Genomic DNA, 19,403 nt, shown 5'->3' with positions numbered 1-19,403 from the left:
GAGCACGTGATATAATGCTACATTTCTCCAAATCCGTTCAGATTAAGAAACAAACTCATCTACATCTTGGATAGACTGAGGGTTAGCACATTTTTTATCTGATTTTCATTCATGAATGATTTACATTTATAGGTTTATTGTGTAGAAAACCTTAAAGCAAAAGCGTATTTTAATTCTTAGAGCCTTGTCTTGGTTTTAGAAAACTCGGAAGTCACAATCTGTCAGATACCTGACCTGACCTGTTTAGTTTTTCACTTTATTGCAATCTAGTGGTAGAATATATAAGCAAACAGACACTTGTGTGAAAAAAAGACCAAAATAAATTAGCTGGGTGGCACTTTCAGAAAATGTTGGAAGACAAGCATTGAATAAAATGATCTAGAAATAAAAATAAAGTCATCCTTCTTTGAATGCGGATATGTCTCTAGACCAACCTCATATATAGCTTTTATCAATAAAACTGTCATAAAAACAGATCACTTTCTGCCAATACGATATTTGCAATGTGCATAATAACTTGTCTGGCAGTTATGAGATACAGAAAACTGCCCATATAAACACAAAACTACATCATAACACGCCTATCGTTTAACCAAGATTTTTCCCCATTATATACAGTGAGATATAAAAAACCCATCTGTAGACCAACCTTGCATTTCACCTCATGCTTTTTGTATCTGTGTACATAGTCGATGTGAATTTAAACATGTACACATTACTTAGAAACAAACAAATCAGTAAAGTGTTCACTTCAGTTGGAAATATACATTTAAGAAATCAAATATTGTCTGTGATTCATCTGTAAAATCTAACACACCAACTCCTCATAATAATTGAAGTGGCTTAATGAAGGCAAATCCATTTTAGTTGAGATATTAAATGAGTTATTATGAGATTGGTGTGCTAGATTTTACAGATGAATTACAGAAAATGCTTGATTTCTTCAATTTTGCCTCATGATGATAAAAAACAACAACACTGTAAAACGGTTAATTAATTACGAATTTATTTAGTCAATGTATGTCAATAATATAACCAAGGGTTTTAAGGTTTTATTTCAAGTAACAAAAAACAACGTTTACATTTTTTTTTTTTTACAAACACAAAACTGTAAAAACAAAAACTGTAAAAGGCAAATAAAAATGTGCAGTTTAACCACTTAATGACACCTCAAACGGGTAATACTGGGGAAAATCATGGAGGACTTTCAGGCCTTCATTGTACAGCTCCAGATCTGCAAAACAATTAAAAATGATTTACATCCCAGTGCATGCAATGACACAGAAATAAAACTCAGAATCAATATAATATGGGTACCAAAAGAGATTTTGTCCTCTCGATACGGAGTATATGAAACAGCCATAATTGTTCCTTTGTTTGACACCATCCCAATAACCTCCACAATCCCACTCAGCTCCTCATCCAGCTAAACAGGACAGAAGAGAACAAAAATACATAAACAGACAAAACACAGAGAGCTGCAGCATACTGATCTGATCACTCACAGGCTCATTGAGCTCCACTGATGCAGACTTTCCTTCTCCATCTGACAGAGTAAGAGCCTTTCCTGATGGATGCACCTGTCAACACACACAGAAATCCCTTTAATATTGCATTCTGCATTAATGTGCTCTCTCTGCAGTTATATGAGAATGAAAACCCTCATATCACATATATCATTCACTTTTATTTTTCATTATATACAGCTAGAAGCTTCTGTGCGGAGTAAATACATTAAGTTAATTAATAATCATGTCAGGCTATTAGTGTATAAGGTTCATACCTTTTCCAAGCGTCCGACGAAGCAGACTGATCGACCGATGTATTGAGCCAACATCGACGCACTGATTCTGGGTTTCGGAGACTCGTAAACGCCTGTCATTGTGGATGTTTATGGCAAATCATACAAAACATAAAACCCGAAAACACTCCCAACCAGTCGAGTCTAACTCCAGAACCGCGGGAAAACTCAGAGCCGTTTCCGTTGCGTCAGAGAAACATGTTAGAAACAAAGGACCTGTGAACTAGTTCCTAGCTGTGGTCAGTCCGCGAATCGGTTCTTTTGAACACTTCAAATTAGTATGATTATTATTAACATTTAACATTTTCCTGAGCAGATATTCAACGACTATGAAAAGAGAGTAAACATAAATAACTTAAAAGCTTTACAGAGACTTATAATGCGTTTGGCGTTACTATTTTTCAAGAAGTAACAAGGCTATAATGTTTCATTTCTGTATAAAAAATAATAGCGCATTTTCTACATGAATATGGCATTTTCCCATAATTACACATTATTAATCTAAGATGTCACATTATTTGTGTTTATATATCATTTTTTGGTTAATTAACAAGCACTTTAATTGTTTTTCTAATCAAGATTTTCACATTTGTGTTGGTGTTAGTAAAATATTTACAGAAACAATCATTATTATTATTATGTAGGTATTTTTTAAACCTGCGTTGGTTTCCACACGGAGCGAAAAAGCAGTTGGACGCGGCGCGTGGGAGAAGGACTCGTAAACAAAACTTCAGTCGAGTAACGTTAGCTCGGTGTTTACTACAACCGAAGTGAAATATCATTCATATATGATTTAAAGTAAGACAGTATTTATTACAAGGAGATTGTTCGTTTTGTTGTTTACAGTATTTCTGCAGAAATGTTGTATGTCAGCGTGATTGTTTTTAAAACTAACGCTTGCTAACATGCTAGTCTCTTGATCTGTCAGGAAAAACAAAACAACATCCCAGAATTCAACCCATGTTATAACTTTAAATAGACCACGTTCGTTTTGTTTTTGAATCCATAAAGAATAGGTACATCAGAATTGTAAAACTCGGTTAATTTCGAAATCTGCCCGTAGCAGCAAATCACGTTTTGTTGTTGTTGGGTGACTCAGACTTTCAGACACACAAGATGTTGAAGTTTTTCGGATTCAAGAATGATGGAGCCAAGAAATCTTCTGAGAGAGAAACTGATGGATTTGTCATCATTGGTAAGTCATTTGATCATTTTTAGAAGTGCCTTTATTATTGTCTGATTTTCTTAGTTGACTACCACATCTACCCGCCTGTCTATAGATCGAGCGATCTGTCTATCTATTGTGTTTATTTATTTATCTTTCCATCCATCGACACAGAGAGCCATTCAAAATATTGTTATAACAAGAATCCTAACTATAAACATTGTTTGGTTAATGCTGATCTTCCACAAGAGGGCGGTATAATTCAATCCTCACATTTAGTGTGAAAGCTGTAGTTCAAGGGTGCCAAACTCAGTTTCTAGAGGCCTGCAGAGTTTTGTTCCAACCCTGCTTCAACACACAAACCATGTAGTTTTCAAATAAGCCTGAAGGACGTGTTTAGCTGGATCAGGTGTGTTTAATTAGGCTTGCATCTAAACTCTGCAGGGCTCCGGCCCTCCAGGAACCGAGTTTGACACCCCTGCTGTAGTTCAACAATAGGAAAAGATTTCTCTTACCCTGTGCCGAGTATGATTAATCAGGCCATAGTCATATGTTGGGGTTCTCTGTGCCCCGATTTCCTGTACCTGGAGTGGATACGAATGGGTAAGGGTCAGCGTCGGTCAAATTAATTGACTTTGTAACCTTGACAGATACAGTGAACCCACATACCTCCTCCTTTTGTTGTGCTAGTTGCAGTAATTTTATGTTTTCTGCTTTTCAGACAGCTCCACGGTAACATATATTTGCACCTCTGGCAGACGGGAATCATATAATCTGCATTGTAAATATATTAGAGGGAATGTAGGTCAAAGGGAAAGCGAGATTCCATGCTTCATAAAGTGCAGGATATGTTGACTGAGGGCTCGAGCCAGATTTGAATAGCTCATTCCATGTGCCCATGTAGTTTGAGGAAATATTGCAAATCGGGGAATGGAAAATTACTGCTGAATATTTGAGGATAGATGGATGTTTGGCCAACTCGAGTGCTTCTCCAATTTTAGGCTAAGCATGCTGTGAGAAAGCTTTGGAAATGAACAGAGGAGGGGCTATGATGCTTTTCATTTGAAGTTGATGTTTATTAAAAGCCTGCAGTTTTGGATTGTCACTTAACTCTTGTGGCATTAATTTTAACTGGTATTAAATTACTGCGTTTGCACTATTGTCAGGATGTCAGAAAGGCTACAATGATAGATAATAGAGTATATAAGCTCAGTTCGTGATTTCATATTGATTTTACTGAGTGCATTTGGATCTGGGACTAAATTCTACAATAAATTATTACTCATTTTTATTACTTATTCTTTATGCAAAGTTGCAGTATTATAAAATGATTACAAAACATTATTATTCTATTGATTTTTAAGTCGTAATCTTCTAAGTACTTTCTCAGCTTTTCAAGTTCATTTCATAACCAAGTGAATTACTCAGTGTCTGTTTTGATGTTTGAAACCTCTTTTATTCACTTCATCATGGGTTTAAGTAGTGTGCCTGGCAACAGGAACACAAACCGTACACGATGTGACATTATATAATTAAACCGGTCCAGAGTGCATAGAATTGTATGGTAGAAATGAACTCAACCCAAGCATGAGTGCAGGATTCAAGTGCTCTGGCTCAACCGGAACGGACAAAACAGTTTTTTCAGGCTGAAGCAGAATACACCTGTTTGGAGCATTAAATATGGTTTGGTTATGAAACTACCTTTATTCTTAAAGCAAATTGACTGTCTGAAATTTTTAGGAGTCACAAAACAGATATTTTAAAGCAAGTTCGGTTATTTTGTCCTGCATGAATGGATTTGCAGTTGACAATTAGTCGTCTGTAATGTCATTGACTTGTGTATCATCAGGTGCATGTGGTTGGAGATCAAGAGTGTGAGCGGATCGCCTCCAGGCCCATTTGACCTGGGTTTGTGGTTCAGTCCGGGTGACCAGGCTGTGGTGATTTTGCTGACAACACATAAGGGAGACTATATAGGCTTACTTTGCATTATTTATCTGTGCCACAGATCTGCTTCTCTTGGGGAAAGATATTCCTTGCTTTTGACTTTGAAGTGCAAATGATACTGACCATATGTGATTTGTTAAATAACAACAGTTGCTATAAGGTAGGTGGGAGCTTAGTGAAGGGTCAGTTTGTTTTGTTGCATGATATAGCTCACGTCTTAAAGCAGTCGACTGCATTTGGCACATGCATTTCATCCTGTCCCAGGACCACCCAGTTCATGCTAACACTTTGACTCACTGTAAAATCTGAAGATTAAAAGGCAACAATAACAACATGGACAGTGCAAATAAATATTAAGAGTGATCAAATATGATAAATTAATACAGATTTAGTGCTCTTGGAAAATGTATGTATTACAGCTAAAGTTATACAGGCAATAGTGGTGAGTATTTTTGTGTTTTTTCTTCCTAACGTTGTTGTTTGATTAGGTTTAATATACCCTAATTACCAATTTACAATAGTTACCTCCTGTGAATGAATGAAATAAACATGGCTTCTAAATGTAAATGTGTCCATGTGCTCTCATTTGTTTCACTGTGATAGCACATTCCAAGAAGAGCATGTGTTTTTAAAAAAATCGGCCAACATAATGTGCCATATTGTCCAGTACAGCCAAATTAAAGGGGACATAACACACACAGTTTCACACAATCTCATGTTCATCTTGAGTACCTAGAGTAGTGTTGCATCCTTCATAACTCCAAAGAGTCTTTAGTTTTATCATACTTCTAAAAGAAGTACATAATTTACTGTATAACTTGGAATTTCACGGAATTTGTCATATTTTTTATTTAAAAATATAAAACAGATCAGTACACTTAAATCAAATCATGATATAGACTAGTGTCTGTGAATATTAAACTGCAAAAAGACTATTTAATATGAATCCTCATGTTCCGCGTGTTCATTTGATTACCAGAAAATACACAACACAATTTTTTGAAAAAAATAAATAAAACTTTCATTGAAAATATTGTATATACTGTATTCAATATACAGTACCAGTCAAAGGTTTGGGCAAACGAATGGCAAGTGTGTACTGTACTATAATATACATATAAAGAATATCTGCATCGGCCCCCAAAAACCAATAGATGTCGGGCTCTAGTTGTGCGCACGCTCTTCTGAGAGAAGTGGCCATACAAGGAATTACATGATCGAAAAAAACTTTCCGAAACTTATATGAACCCGGAAGGAGTGTATTTGGCACAGAAATAGTGCAAATCGTTTGGCCATGTTTAGCATGGGAATCCAACTCTTTAACTCCATATAATGCATGAAACGGCATTAGACACCCAGGATAGAAAATAGCTTATTACTTCTAAATTATGATGTTTTTTTAATGTAAAAATCTTGATAACATTTTAAGTGGACCTCAGAGAACAGTAAAAAAAATAATAAAGGTAGTTCATGACCCCTTTAATCTGTCACCTGAGAACACAATACCCTGAACAGTAGAGTTCAGTCACTCAAATTTAGTTTCAATAACCCAAACTTGATTTTGAGCTTTGGTTTTCGGCTAAAAAAAAAAAAGCTAAATAAAAGGAAGCTTTCAGTTTTGGTTAGAAATGTATTTTTGGTGTATCACTACTTCCTTTTGGTATGGACCGTCTTATAAGAAATTCACACTGACAGAATTTTGCTGCAAATTATATATTTGTTGCCATTTAAAGATGGTAGTTTTAAACTAACAAATGTGAGCAGAGGACGTGACCCACCTCATGATGCAGTTGGAAACTACAGTCCAGGAGGAATAGCTACTAGCAACCAACACCTGGTGACCTCCAGTGAATAAATCGCTTTCAAGGGGGAATGCCCCTTTTAGACCCAAGTCATACAAGCTTTTCCCAGAACATAAACAATGGGCAGCATCTCAGAGGGACTTATTTGTGCAGGTGTTGTTGGTAATAACAGGGAGGAGCCGGTGTGTGTGTGTGTGTTTGTGTGTGTGTGTGTGTGTGTGTGTGTGTGTGTGTGTGTGTGTGTGAGAGAGAGAGTGAAGGCCCCAGAGATCAGCAGACGCTCACCAAGACATTCAGCTCTGTGATTCTCAGAAGCAACAGGAAGAGGCTGGGTTTCATTTTCAAGGAGGAATTATACTATCTGCAGCTCCACACAGGGAAAAGATGTTAACAACAGGTTCTGCATGGAGGATGTATATATCATACATCGTTCTGTTAGTGTCTGGTTATGATTCCAAGGTGTTGCAGGTTTCTGTCAAGTAACACTGCTGATTGTGGATGTAAGTACCTTGATGGACTAATGCTTCATAATCTGTGAATGTAATCAGAAAAGTACCCTGTTAAGTGTAGTTAATCCACATTATTGTCTTGGCAGCGAAGGAAAATCAATTATTCTTGCTGAAAATCAAGCTGTTGCCGTGAAGGGTCCGTGATTGGCTTTGGGACTCGCTGTGTGCTGAATAATGCGCCTTTCTTCTCTGATTGATTTTAAAATTATTAATTCTTTTGAGTTGTTTGCTTTTCAGGTGAAACTGTTGAGGAGCAGCAACAGAACATTCAGTCCAGGAACATTGTACAGCCCACAACAAATGTAATAGTACAACCATCTAAGGTGAGTTTGTTTCACTTTATTGAATGATCCATTAATGCTGCAACTACCTAGTGATAGTACGACAACAAACTTCAAACATTTACAGTTATTTGATATACATTATCCTAAGCAGATAGCAAGGTATAACTATTAGACTGAAATTTAAATCATTATTCAATTACAATTTTCCCAACCAGTGAGCTGTTAATGTAAGAACTACCAAAATGATCTCATGAGAAAACTACAGGATGGCGATTTTGTATCAATTTGTACTGTATGATTCATACACATTCATAAACATGAAGGTCTACTCCTAACCCCATCCATAAACCTAACCGTGAGTGTGGCATACGCAGATTATATAAAAACGTACAAATTTTTACGAATTAGCTACCAGTTCACCAAAAATGTAAAATAGTTATGAATTGCCATGAATTTGTGTTGTGACTGAATCACTGAGTCAGTGAGAATCATTCAGTGTGATTTGTGAACCGGATCAGCCGGTTTATTGAAAGCACCGGCTCAAAAGATTGAACGCAAACAATTAACAAACTGATTAATCCAGTCACAAAGGTTTACAAGTTAACAGTTCACTGGAGGGGAAAATGATCAGTGAATAACTTCAATTTTGTCATCACATGGCATCAGAAGACTGTAAATGTGTAGTAAATATAAGTCAGAATCATCTAGTTAACTTCCAAGTTGCAATCACATTTATCATAATTTGTCATTTATCCAGTCATTTCACAAAAATCCAGAATTCACTAAATCTGGAAATGTGGAAAAATGTCCCCATACAGATGGGGAACTAAACTAACCAGTGCAGTGATTTCATTGCACACCATCTCAAGTAATTTGGTATAATCACCTCCCATAACCCATTACTGATGGCATTTGAATGCAAGACAACATGACAGGATTTGTTATTACCACGGTCTTCTCCAGTTGAAGCAACTTTCATTTTATTATTCATACTCTAAGCCAGAAAGTGATGACTTTGTTCTTTTGAACACATGGGATGGAAACTGCTTTATTTGCAAATGTTTTTAATAATTTCAATAATTTTGCGCATTAGTTAAATTCCCAACTTTGGATGGCATCATAGCTAATGGCGTACATGTTTTTTGAGAAAAGATGTGCAGTACTTTTCTAAGTGATCAAACTTTGACCTGGCGAATAATAAAACATCCTAACATTCTTTGCTTTGAGCTGCGTATCGAGTTACATTACGTATTATCAAATGAACACGATCAGAGGAATCTGATCTTGAAGGTAATTATATCTAAGTAATTCAATCTTAAGGATCGCTCATAGAGTAATCAGTGTTAGCGGGCCGGCGTGATTTCCATATGCTGTGTGCTGGACGAGAGAGAAAGAGCCCCTTGAGTTTGCGATGGCTCAGCGGGTGTGTGACAGGTGCCAGGTGGCAGGACTGAACAGCGCCAACATATGCTGCTGCCATTCAGCAATCTGTTCCACAGCACTGCCTGGAGACATGTGGATGAAAGACGCTCAGTCTCAATCTTTCTCTTTGAATAAGTGGAGCTTTCGCGAAACCCATAAGCCTGGAGTTATTGGAGTTGACTTGTGAATGAGAAAAGTGCGTTTTATAATCAGCTGGACAAAATAATGGACAAACCACATAAAAAAGCTGTAAAAGATGCCTGACAATTTGCAGTTAGATGTGAATTTCCAAAGAATTACTTATGCGAGTTCCAAGGAGGTCACATAGTTCCTGAAAAACAGGTACATTGGCCACAAAAACTGCACAGTGCTTTAATGTTAAAGTCACAATGAAATCAAGCAAACTATAATCCCTCCAGCAACCTGTCACTCACATGAAACCATTGCAGCAATCAGCTAACAACATCGATCTGACGATCCAATCAATTCCCAATGGACAAATCAAGTTTCACTCATGATAAGGAACAAATGATGATTGAAATTTCCATTTCATGCTGACTTCTAGGGGAACGAACTTGACACCACATGCAAAACATGGACAAACATTGACAGGAACACAATGACACTTCACAGGATAGCTGTTGAAACACCACAAAAGCACATCCTCAGAAATGGCCAGAGAGTTGAATCAGCAGCTCTGGGACTCAGTGGAAGTGATCTTATGAGCTACACAAAAGTGGAATTTATCAGAAACCTTATTTAGATGCTTAAATGAATAGTTGAACGTTCTGATCAGTCTTTCAAGACTGCTATGATTTACTTTTTTCCTTGAAAGACAAAAGCCGCTATTCATACAGAATGAATAGTACTCTTCTCGATACCATACCAAGAATTACATTTTGAATGAATCAAATTTTAGTCTGTTTCTCATATGGTTTCAAAGCACTTGGAATATAGTGCTCAACTCTCGTGGACTGCATTTATTGTGCTCTTTAGCCTCGGGACTTGACAGCTTTCACTCACATCCACTTTCATTGTATGGAAGTTCAGACTTCCACCTTATTTAGTTCAGTTAGTTATTTGGGTTTTGCTTCTCCCTCTCTGCTCTGCTTTGCTTCTCATGTACCTGTCTCATGTTACAGTAAAGAACTGACATTAATAGATTATTATTCTCTGTCTGACATGTGTTTGGCATTGATATAAGACAAACAGGAATGTAAGAGTGTGAAACCACCTCCACAACGAGCACCAGACACACCAGCTTAAGTCTCAGCCATGAATGAACATCTTTTTGACCTATATATTTGACCTTAATTAATAATGCATAGGAATGACAGTGTCTCTTACTGATGTTTTTGAGCTGATTAATACAACACTACACCCAAACTACTGTACATTTTACAGTCTACACTGCCTTTCAAAAGTTTGGGGTTGGTAAGATTTATTTAAGATTTATATTAAGATTTCTTTTTTCTTAAAGAAGTGTCTTATTCTCACCAAAGCTGTAAAGTACAGTAAGCCAAAAAATACAGTAACAAACAGTAATGTTAGGAAATATTATAATATAAAATAACTGTTTTCTATTTATGTATTTTAATTTGTAATTTATTCTTGTGATGCAAAACTGAAATTTCAGCATTATTACTCCAGTCTTCGGTGTGACATGATCCTCCAAAAAACATTCTAATATGATTATTTGCTGCTCAAGAAACATTTATGATTATCATCAATGAAAACAGATTGAGTTTTTGTTTTTCAGGATTTTTTGATGAATAGACAGTTTAAAAGTAATAAAAGTACAAATCTGTTGTAAGATTATAAGTGTTTTTACTGTCACCTTTGATCAATTTAAAGAATGAGTTTAATTTAAATCTTACTGACCTCAAACTTTTGAACAGTAGTGTGGTTGAATGAGAATTGTTTACATTGATTTAAAAATGATTCACTCTGATTTTAAACCGGTTATTATCTATGTACTCTGCACAAGTGTGCCTCATTACTTGTGTGAAGTTCAGCTCTAGCTGTGGTACAGCATGTGACTTCCTTCATCGAGATGTTTCAGGCCTGTAACGACTCCTCATCCACCTCAAACGAGACAAGATTTCTCAGCTCTGCAGCCTTTGCTCTTTTTTAGGGTACTGATATGAGCCAGATTTTATAGATTCATTTTACTCATTCATGCAGTCATAACAGTAATAAAGAAACTGATATCTGACATATATCACCCAAGCTTGATGACAATGAGTAAAATCTGAACTCAACCAGCATTAATGAGGATTTAAAGAGCTTGCTCACAGTGGCAATTTCGTAAATGGCACAATAGTTGAGTCACACATGCTGTGATGAATATAATAACAGTGCTGCTCCTCAATAGATCCGGTTTCTCAGTTTTCACTGCGGATTCTCTTTCTTTTTGTTCAGCCATCCAGTGCCGGGATCAGAGGAATTACAGAGACGACTCAGCCTTCCTCCCAGCCCACGTCTGCCAAGATGTCCTCAGAAACACACGCTGTAGACGCCACCCTGGCCCTCCCTGAGCTTCTAGGAGACATACCTTTCACGTTAGCACCACACATCGTGGCCATGCAAGCGGGCCTGGCCTTTGGAACAGATATCACCCTGCCTCACAACATAAGTGACAAACTAGCCAACTTTTGTTATGACTTCACCTTGGAGAACTCTGTGCTTTGTGAGCCATGACTCTTTGCTCATCAGTTATATCACTAAACACATGGTGAACTATGAGCCTTTAGTTGTCCAGATTCTCTTTAACCGTTTGCCTCTTAAATAAAGGAAGATCTAGTTTAGCTGACAAAAATCAGTCACTGACTAAAGGGTGTTGGGCTCATCTGAACATACTGTCCTTTTAGTTTAAATAAATTAGAATCAAAATGGTTTACCATCTCTCAGGATCGTGCACTTGATTGTGAGATGAGCGTTACTGCCTTGTTTTAACGCAGTAGATGAGTATTTATAAGATGACCTGCGGCTTTACGGTTTTCAAATGAAGTTCAACTTTTACGGGTGTACAATCTGTGCAGTTTTGCATTTTGACTCTGTGGGGTCCTGTAGCATATAAGATGATGAACTGAAATAGGGTGTTTTGAAACTGCTATGTTTCTTAGTAGTTGCATTGGGCTGTTTGATCTTTCAGACATCACGGTCTGGGTTGGCCTTCCTTAGTTTTTTCTTACTTCTGCAAAGACTTACTGTAATTTATGGAATCGGTTTTAAAATCATTGACTGAAAGCAGTCATAGGAAATGTATTTTATAGTAATCTATCTCAATGATCTTTAAATGTAAAATAAATAATTTGGTAATAGTAGTATTTAATTAAAATACAAATTGTATTTAAAGAAAAAAAAAATATATATATATATTAAAAATGGCAATCATAATGACCTTTTGGCTAGTCCACTATTTACTGTAACTCTACATTTAGTACCTATAAACCTTAAAGGCGCAGCAAAAACACTCCCTGTCTGCTATTGGTCAGTCAAACAGATAATCCCGCCCTAAACTGTTGCTATTGGTTGAGTCAGATGGCTGGTTGGGATGTGCAAACAGAACAATGTCCGGATACTGACAGTGTTTTTCACTTTTCAGGGGAATCAGAATAGAATATATTCTCTGCATATTATGCTGGGATATGAAGTATTTTTAAATCACAAAAATGACATTAAGTTATGAATGGATTGCACTTAAAATCACGAGACCGACATCGCAGGGCGTATTATAAATAGGCCAATATCATATCTCTTTGTTTGTAAAAGTGTGCTTTTTTCTGTTTGTGTGAATATGCATACCTCGACTGGTGTTTGGTTTTAATGCATGACGTTTTGAAGTTCTGCATAAACATGACACACCCAATTTTGGGAGGCAGATATGTAATCTGAACAAAGTTTGATTGCAAAAACATGCACATGGGTTTTAGTAGGATTTACTGTTCTGCTTGAATAGGCCACACAGTTGTTGAGCTGTTTTTTCTTGTTTTTCTTTCTTCTGAATTTCAGTTAATGGATGGGTTTTATCAGTGCGTGCTGCTATTTACTCAATGCACTCAGGAGTTTAGCTGGGTCTCCTTTACATCCTCTGTACTTTACATAGCGGTTTAGTTTATTTACTTGATACCACTTCATATCTCACTTTTGTTTATAAAAAATATATATTTTAATAGTCTTTGTTTTGATTTGTCTGTCTGTTCGACATGGTTATTTCATCTAAGCTTCCTCCTAATGTATCTGACTGACCTATTCTTTTCAAAACACTGTACTGAAATGTTCAAAGCTGTGTTGTTTGCTCTATAAAAATGTCTGTAAAATAATTGTAGGTAAATATTATGCCATCACCTTAACTCCTTTGTTGGATTCTTTATTGATTCATATCTGGAACAGAATTCTTAATTGATTCTGATCCCACATGATGTTTATGCTAAATTCTGAGCATGTAATATGATGTTGTTTCATTAAAATCTTATTTGATAACATTTTGTTGTAGTTTGCTGTTTTGTATATTAATATCTTGTCAATATTATTTTACACATCTAAGGATTGTCTAAAGAGTACATAAAAAGCAAAAATTTAAAGTTTAACCAAATGATCAAATCTAAACTTAAAACATGTGACAACTTGCCCCAGCCTGACATTTTTATCCTGACCGCTTGACTTAAAGTTGTAAGTTGACCCTAGACATATAAAAATCACTGATAGAGAAACCCACATTTCTATTATATTGTTTTACTAAAAACATTATAGTTTGAGATACAACATTTGTGACAACTAGCCCCGGCCTCTTTTTAATGTCTTCTCATGCTTTCTGCATTGAGTTAAATCCGTTACACTGACCATCTGTGTTGTCTAGTACTAATGTTTTAACCTTCAGATTAGTCAATCAGTTTACAATCCCAACCAATAGCAAGACAGAATCCCAAACGTTCTAAACCACAATGAATCCATTGGCGCTCTCCCAAGTCCATCATTTTCACCAGACCAATCATATTTTAGTTCGTTCATGCGATGCACCAATCAGAGGCCGTAAGAGCGCCTACGCTCCCGCCCACGCGGCTCAGTGACTGCGCCGCTGAAGTGCCTGTCATTTGGAGTAACACCAGGCAAAAGAGGGGTGCTGAGACACACGACGGTCGCGATAAGCGTCAACTTTTTTAAGGTTTCCAGACTCGGATGAACTCCTCCAAAGACTAGTCAGCGTCAACCAAACATCTGCATGACTAAAGGAGGAAAACGTCGTTCAGGGAAACTACATTGCTACAAACTCAGCGCACTAACCGACAAACCGAAGCTGCGCGCTACACCAACATCCTAACCGTTAAAGAAGTTTAATTAATGACTTCAGTTAATGAATGCCTGGGGAGGAATTTATTCGCCTATTTTGCAGTGAAACTACCACATAGTTAGGTTCAGTCATGTCAGCATCACCTGTGCACTCAGCTGGGGTCAGGCGCAGCAATAACGGGTCCCCCATCAACACCTCCTCTTCCTCCTCCTCCTCTGTAGCAGCATCATCTTCCTCATCCTCCGCCGGCAACACGAGCCGGTTGCAGCCCATTCGCGCCACGGTGCCCTACCAGCTCCTGCGTGGAAATCAGCATCACAGCCCAACCCGCCCTCCCGCGTCCTCCTCCTCCTCCTCCTCCTCCATCTCAGTCGGAAGCAACACCGGACCGACAGCATCAGCCCAGCACCGCAGCTCCAGTCCCGGCAGCCCGGCAGGAAGCGGCTCGCTGGACGCTCGGCTGATCCCGCGGCAGAGGCGCTCTCCTCCGGAGCACAGGAGCTCACCGGAGCGCTGCCCTCATTCACCTGTCCTTAGAGGTAAACAACAGGCCTGCTTCATCTACTGCCATTCATTTAGTGCTAAGCATCTTCACATACGCTGCTGCTGGAGTCGTTTAATTGGGTCAAGCTGTTTATCATGAAAACAACATCCATTCTTCAGTTATTATAACAGAAACGCGAGGTTTATATGGATCTTAGCTTTATATACAGTGAGTACATATATATATATATATGTAACACGTTAGACCCAATTGGCTAAATCTCATTGCGGCCAAACGCGTTTAAAGCGAATGTAAATAATAATGGTGTTTGTGCATCATGACCCGTGGCTGTGTCTTAAAGCGTAGTGAGCTGCCAAGATAGGCAACATAAATCCTACAGATCACCGACGCCGTTTGGAACCCATTCCGAACGCGTCCTGCGCGCACGCCCCCTTGTGAGAAGCCGTCTATGTAAGTTAGTGAGCTCGCTGGGATTTGAGACACAGCCCGAGCTGGTTCTGCTCCTGCTAAAGCTAGCGCTGCTGTAGCTACGTAAACACGCGTAACTCCCGATATTTGCGTTATTTCTGTGTCTCTGGTCCTATGTGAGGTGGTATATGTGTTTCTCAGGGTTGTAGTTAATTCGCTGTTGTTTACCGAGGAGGGATGGAAAGAATTACGTGGGTAATTGGAGGCTGAGTGGATGTGTGTGTGTGCGCCACACAGGGGGCCTCGTCACAAACACACAACCTCAACCCCGCTGTTCTGCTTCATAACACATTATTATGAAACCTAAATGGTGCAAATTGAGCGCCTAAAGCTTTATTTAACGATTTACTGTATATTTAGGATACATGAATGAGGATAGCATCCAAGAATCTGTTCATTCATTCCCATGACTGCATTCCTAGTCGGTTCAAAGCCGTATTTACTGCATTGCAACTTGGTGACTTGGTATTAGACACTATTGTCATTAAAAATAAATGAGGATTTAACAATAATAATTATTATACACTGGCTCCAAAAATGTATTTTGACCACTAATCTACTAGTAAGAGATCATATATAGATTTGGGCACTTGAGAATTACACTTAGAATTCATTCCATTTGATTAATTCATTACCAAATATAATTTGTTCATAATGTAGTCACATTCAGACAGTGAGTCCAAATACTTTCTGAGGTCAGTGTATATGGAAGGAAACTGCTATGCAGTCATTTGTGGCTTTATTTATGCTCGTAGATATATTAATCATGTGTCAGAACTATTAGACTGACATGTATTGTCACGAATCCCTGGACATTATTTTGATCTTTGGTTATGAATAGGTGTTTGTGGTAAGGCAGTGTATCAGAGAAGCAGGCAAATTGTGAATATCCATCACTTTTGATTATATTGTGAGGAGAATCTTAAAGCTCTTTGAAGGTTTATGGAGGTTAACAGGAAGTGCATCTCATTTGAAGTAAACGTGTTATTATGATGGCAGGGAACATGAATAATATTTCATCACGACATTTCATGATGATTTCCTGCGAGTCTTAATTTCAGAATTGCCAGAGAAATATGGCAAGAAACTTCAACCCTATTAATTGACTAATATCGCAACATTAATTTGCACATGTTTATGAGTGCAATATGAGTAATATGTGAAATATCATTGCTTAGTTGTTTTTATGAAAGTAGTTTTTTCTTGGCTGATGACAGTTTGTCTGTTTTTTATTAGTAGTACGCTCTCATCATTATTGAAATATGTTTAAGAAATTCAGGAAGCAGATCTAATGTCTGTTTAAATGTTTGCTTTCTTTGGCTTAGACATTTTTTGTTTCTAATTTTAAAAAGAAGACTAAAAAAACTAGGAAAAACTAAAAAATGTAAGTTTGAATTACAGTTTGAAGTTCTCTCTGGATTTGACTGCAGTGCACAAAAACACTTATGTTTGCTTATTAATGCATTTTAAGTGATAAAATTATTATATTTATCATATAATTAAATTACTATATTTTCATGTTTTACTAATATTTACTATGTTATGTTTATTGTTTGTTATGTTTATATTTATTTTTGCCATTTTACTCACTAATTTGTGTGCTGTATTGCTCAAAGTTGATATAATATGGACTTTGTTCGTAATTTGTAATATTCGGCATCATGTGTATGTTTAGGGAAAGTTAATATTTTGATTTAATTTAAACGTCATGCAGTGTAGTTGTAAATAAAGATGATTGGAGTAGGTTTTGCAAGAAAATAATTAGTAGTTATTTGTGAAATTTACTAGAAATGTCTGAGTGAAATTTTTTATAATTGTTAGTTAAACACTTTTTTCATATTCCAGCTTAATATTTAGCGAAGCAATTTCTTAGTGGGTTGATTGCTCTAAAAGCTTTAAACACTTTTGCACTATCAAAACTTCTCCTGAAACCTTTTGAAAGTCTGGATAAACTAGTCATCCTCTCTAAGTGCCAAGTAAAAAGTGTGACCCGTCCCTGATAAAAAATAATTTGAGTTCAAATAGTTTAAATGAATCGCTTGTCAAACTGTATGAGATATAGTCAACTACCCACTGACAGAAATGGGCTTTTAATTTACAGTAATTTCTTGTAATTACAGAAGCCGTCAAAGATTTGTGGCCTTGAATTTTGCTGTGAGTTAAATGAACAGATATTTTTAGAGTTGTAACTCTTGTTTCAGGCATGCTGTCTGTGAGCTCTCATAATTCAGTGTCTTGTTGAGAACTATTCATTTAACAGACCGTGAGTGTAGACTGGGCCAGTTCATTTCTTCTGTTGTGCTAAAGCTTTTGTCTTGTTCAGTAGATAGCAGTTTTACGTCTGTGGCTTTGTGTTGGAGTGCTGTTGAAGCGCAGCTGAAGGTAGCAGCGGTCTGACTCAGGCCTGTTATCACACACACACACACACACACACACCCAGAGCTGAGAGCATCACTATGACAAAACACACTCTCTTTTGCTTCTGTAATCTTATTTGAAATAGATTACAGTACATAAAAATATCTATATTTATCAGTTCCCATGTTGAACTTTGTGTCTGTGCTAGAAAGGACTAGCACACAATTGTACTAGAAAGGCTAATAATTATGTTACATATTATATGTAGTGCATACTCCTCTGCAGTGAATGGGTGCCGTCAGAATGAGAGTCTAAACAGCTGATAAAAACATCACAATAATCCACACCACTCCAGTTCATCAGTTAACATCTTGTGAAGTTAAGAGCTGTGTGTTTGTAAGAAACATATCCATCAGTTTTAACTTTAAACTGTTGATTCTGGGCAAAATAGAAGTCCACTATTCAAAATTTAGCTTTCTACTTTAAGAAAGTCATCTTGTCTGAGTCAAGAGAGAAATATGCACATATCAAGCATTGTTTTAGAAACACAGCAGATTTTTTGCTTCACGAGACATTAATTGTTGGACTTGAGTGGTGAGGATTACTTGTGGATTATTGTGATGTTTTTATCAGCTGTTTGGACTCTCATTCTGACGGCACCCATTCACTGCAGAGGATCCACTGAGCAAGTGATGTAATGCTAAACTTCTCCAAATCTGTTCTGATGAAGAAACAAACTCATCTACATCTTGAATGACCTGAGGGTAAAGAGAAAATTTTCAGCTGATTTTCTTTTTTTTTCTCAAGCGAACAAGTCCTTTAAATGATAAGAAACCCCACACACATTTACAGGGATGTTTGCATCGTTTTGCTTTACAGTGAGTGTTATGGTGATGTGAAAGATTATTATTTGAACAGCAGAACTTGTAGGTTACAAAAGTAATACCATACATGTTTTTAGATATACTGGTGTGTTTCTTTGTGTTTATTTTCAAGCTTTTAGCTTTGAGGCACTATCCAATTATCAGTAATGTAATAGTAATATATAGTAGATCAATATCTGATTGATTACATTTATTAATCTGCCATATGTAGTTCAGTCTGAAAATATCTCTGGCTTCAGGCTTTTCCATTAAATTTGAGACTGACTTGCTTCTTGTCCTGACTTCACTTCTTATATGCATTAATTATTAAATAAAGGCTATTTCTGGAATATGTGTTTTTGCTCCATAAATCATTTTGCAGTGTCATCAGAAAAGACTTGTTTCCTACTTTTAGCAGATTTAATTTTAGTACAGCTGCTTTACACAGTTCTACCATATTGTAGAGATATGACTGATTTTATGGAATTATTTTGTCACTATACTTGCAGAAATATGCAGTCCCTGAACCCTACATTGTACTTTTATTATATGATGTTTTTTCAAAGGCACTGCAACAATACATTTTTAATTCAAGTATTACATTGTTTTATGCTTGAGAACATAAAAAAAACTGAAATATTGTTACATTAGTGCATTTATGGAAATATAGTAGCAAAACACTTCTAGCTAAATATTTTCCAAAAAAAAAAAAAAAAGTTTGAAAACGATAAAACCAAAAGATATATTGTTTAAAATTAATACAAAAGATGCCAAACATTAGTGAAAATATAGCATCATTGGTTTGCTAACTTGGTTTGATATTTTGTATATATGGCAATGACATTTTCAAGCGTATAGCATAAGTGTCCAAGTACTTTTTATGGGCTGATATACATTATTCCAGGATACGGAGCATATGCCTTTTTAAAACAATTCTTGTTTTTATTAATAAACCTCGACAGCTGTAAGCTCTGCCTCCTGTTTTG

The 19,403-nt window shown here is 36.8% G+C and overlaps 3 protein-coding genes across 4 annotated transcripts in view; 2 read left to right on the top strand and 1 right to left on the bottom strand.

The window, feature by feature from the left end:
* Positions 1 to 982: 982 nt before the first annotated feature.
* Positions 983 to 2,238, bottom strand: LOC306847331 (replication protein A 14 kDa subunit-like). The gene is made up of 4 exons (XM_079381225.1): positions 1,784 to 2,238; positions 1,506 to 1,580; positions 1,318 to 1,426; positions 983 to 1,234 (listed from the first exon to the last, which is right to left on the bottom strand). Exons 1-4 carry the CDS (start codon positions 1,880 to 1,882, stop codon positions 1,152 to 1,154), a joined length of 366 nt encoding a protein of 121 aa, XP_079237351.1. The 5' UTR covers positions 1,883 to 2,238; the 3' UTR covers positions 983 to 1,151.
* Positions 2,239 to 2,469: 231 nt separating this feature from the next.
* On the top strand, positions 2,470 to 12,284 carry LOC306847698 (UBAP1-MVB12-associated (UMA)-domain containing protein 1-like). Of its 2 annotated transcripts, XM_079381811.1 has the most exons (5): positions 2,475 to 2,599; positions 2,730 to 2,817; positions 2,901 to 2,996; positions 7,462 to 7,547; positions 11,352 to 12,284. In XM_079381811.1, the coding sequence occupies exons 3-5, from the start codon at positions 2,918 to 2,920 to the stop codon at positions 11,628 to 11,630; spliced, it is 444 nt and encodes a 147-aa protein (XP_079237937.1). In that variant the 5' UTR covers positions 2,475 to 2,599; positions 2,730 to 2,817; positions 2,901 to 2,917; the 3' UTR covers positions 11,631 to 12,284. The 2 variants fall into 2 exon arrangements, with proteins under 2 accessions (XP_079237936.1, XP_079237937.1); XM_079381810.1 differs by lacking the exon at positions 2,730 to 2,817 and having other exon boundaries at positions 2,470 to 2,599.
* A 655-nt stretch (positions 12,285 to 12,939) lies between these two features.
* LOC306847697 (glucocorticoid-induced transcript 1 protein-like) overlaps positions 12,940 to 19,403 on the top strand; it is a 45,755-nt gene continuing 39,291 nt past the window's right edge. The window contains exon 1 of the mRNA XM_079381809.1: positions 12,940 to 14,762. Within this exon, the coding sequence (XP_079237935.1) occupies positions 14,354 to 14,762 (409 nt within the window). The 5' untranslated portion in view covers positions 12,940 to 14,353. The remainder of the gene's footprint in view (positions 14,763 to 19,403) is intronic.

Source organism: Barbus barbus, assembly GCF_936440315.1.
Source record: "Barbus barbus genome assembly, chromosome: 27".
Taxonomy (NCBI): domain Eukaryota; kingdom Metazoa; phylum Chordata; class Actinopteri; order Cypriniformes; family Cyprinidae; genus Barbus; species Barbus barbus.
The sequence above is the reverse complement of the archived record's forward strand: the minus strand, read 5'-3'. Positions and strand labels throughout refer to the sequence as shown.

Bases quoted from the DNA above. Each gene is read 5' to 3' on its own strand.
- LOC306847698 (XM_079381810.1), top strand. From the start codon at position 2,918: ATGTTGAAGTTTTTCGGATTCAAGAATGATGGAGCCAAGAAATCTTCT. The intron at 2,997-7,461 runs GTAAGTCATTTG...TTTGCTTTTCAG, and splicing joins TGATGGATTTGTCATCATTG to GTGAAACTGTTGAGGAGCAG. The intron at 7,548-11,351 runs GTGAGTTTGTTT...CTTTTTGTTCAG, and splicing joins TAATAGTACAACCATCTAAG to CCATCCAGTGCCGGGATCAG.
- LOC306847331 (XM_079381225.1), bottom strand. From the start codon at position 1,882: ATGACAGGCGTTTACGAGTCTCCGAAACCCAGAATCAGTGCGTCGATG. The intron at 1,427-1,505 runs GTGAGTGATCAG...TGTCCTGTTTAG, and splicing joins CAGTGGAGCTCAATGAGCCT to CTGGATGAGGAGCTGAGTGG. The intron at 1,235-1,317 runs GTACCCATATTA...ATTGTTTTGCAG, and splicing joins AGAGGACAAAATCTCTTTTG to ATCTGGAGCTGTACAATGAA.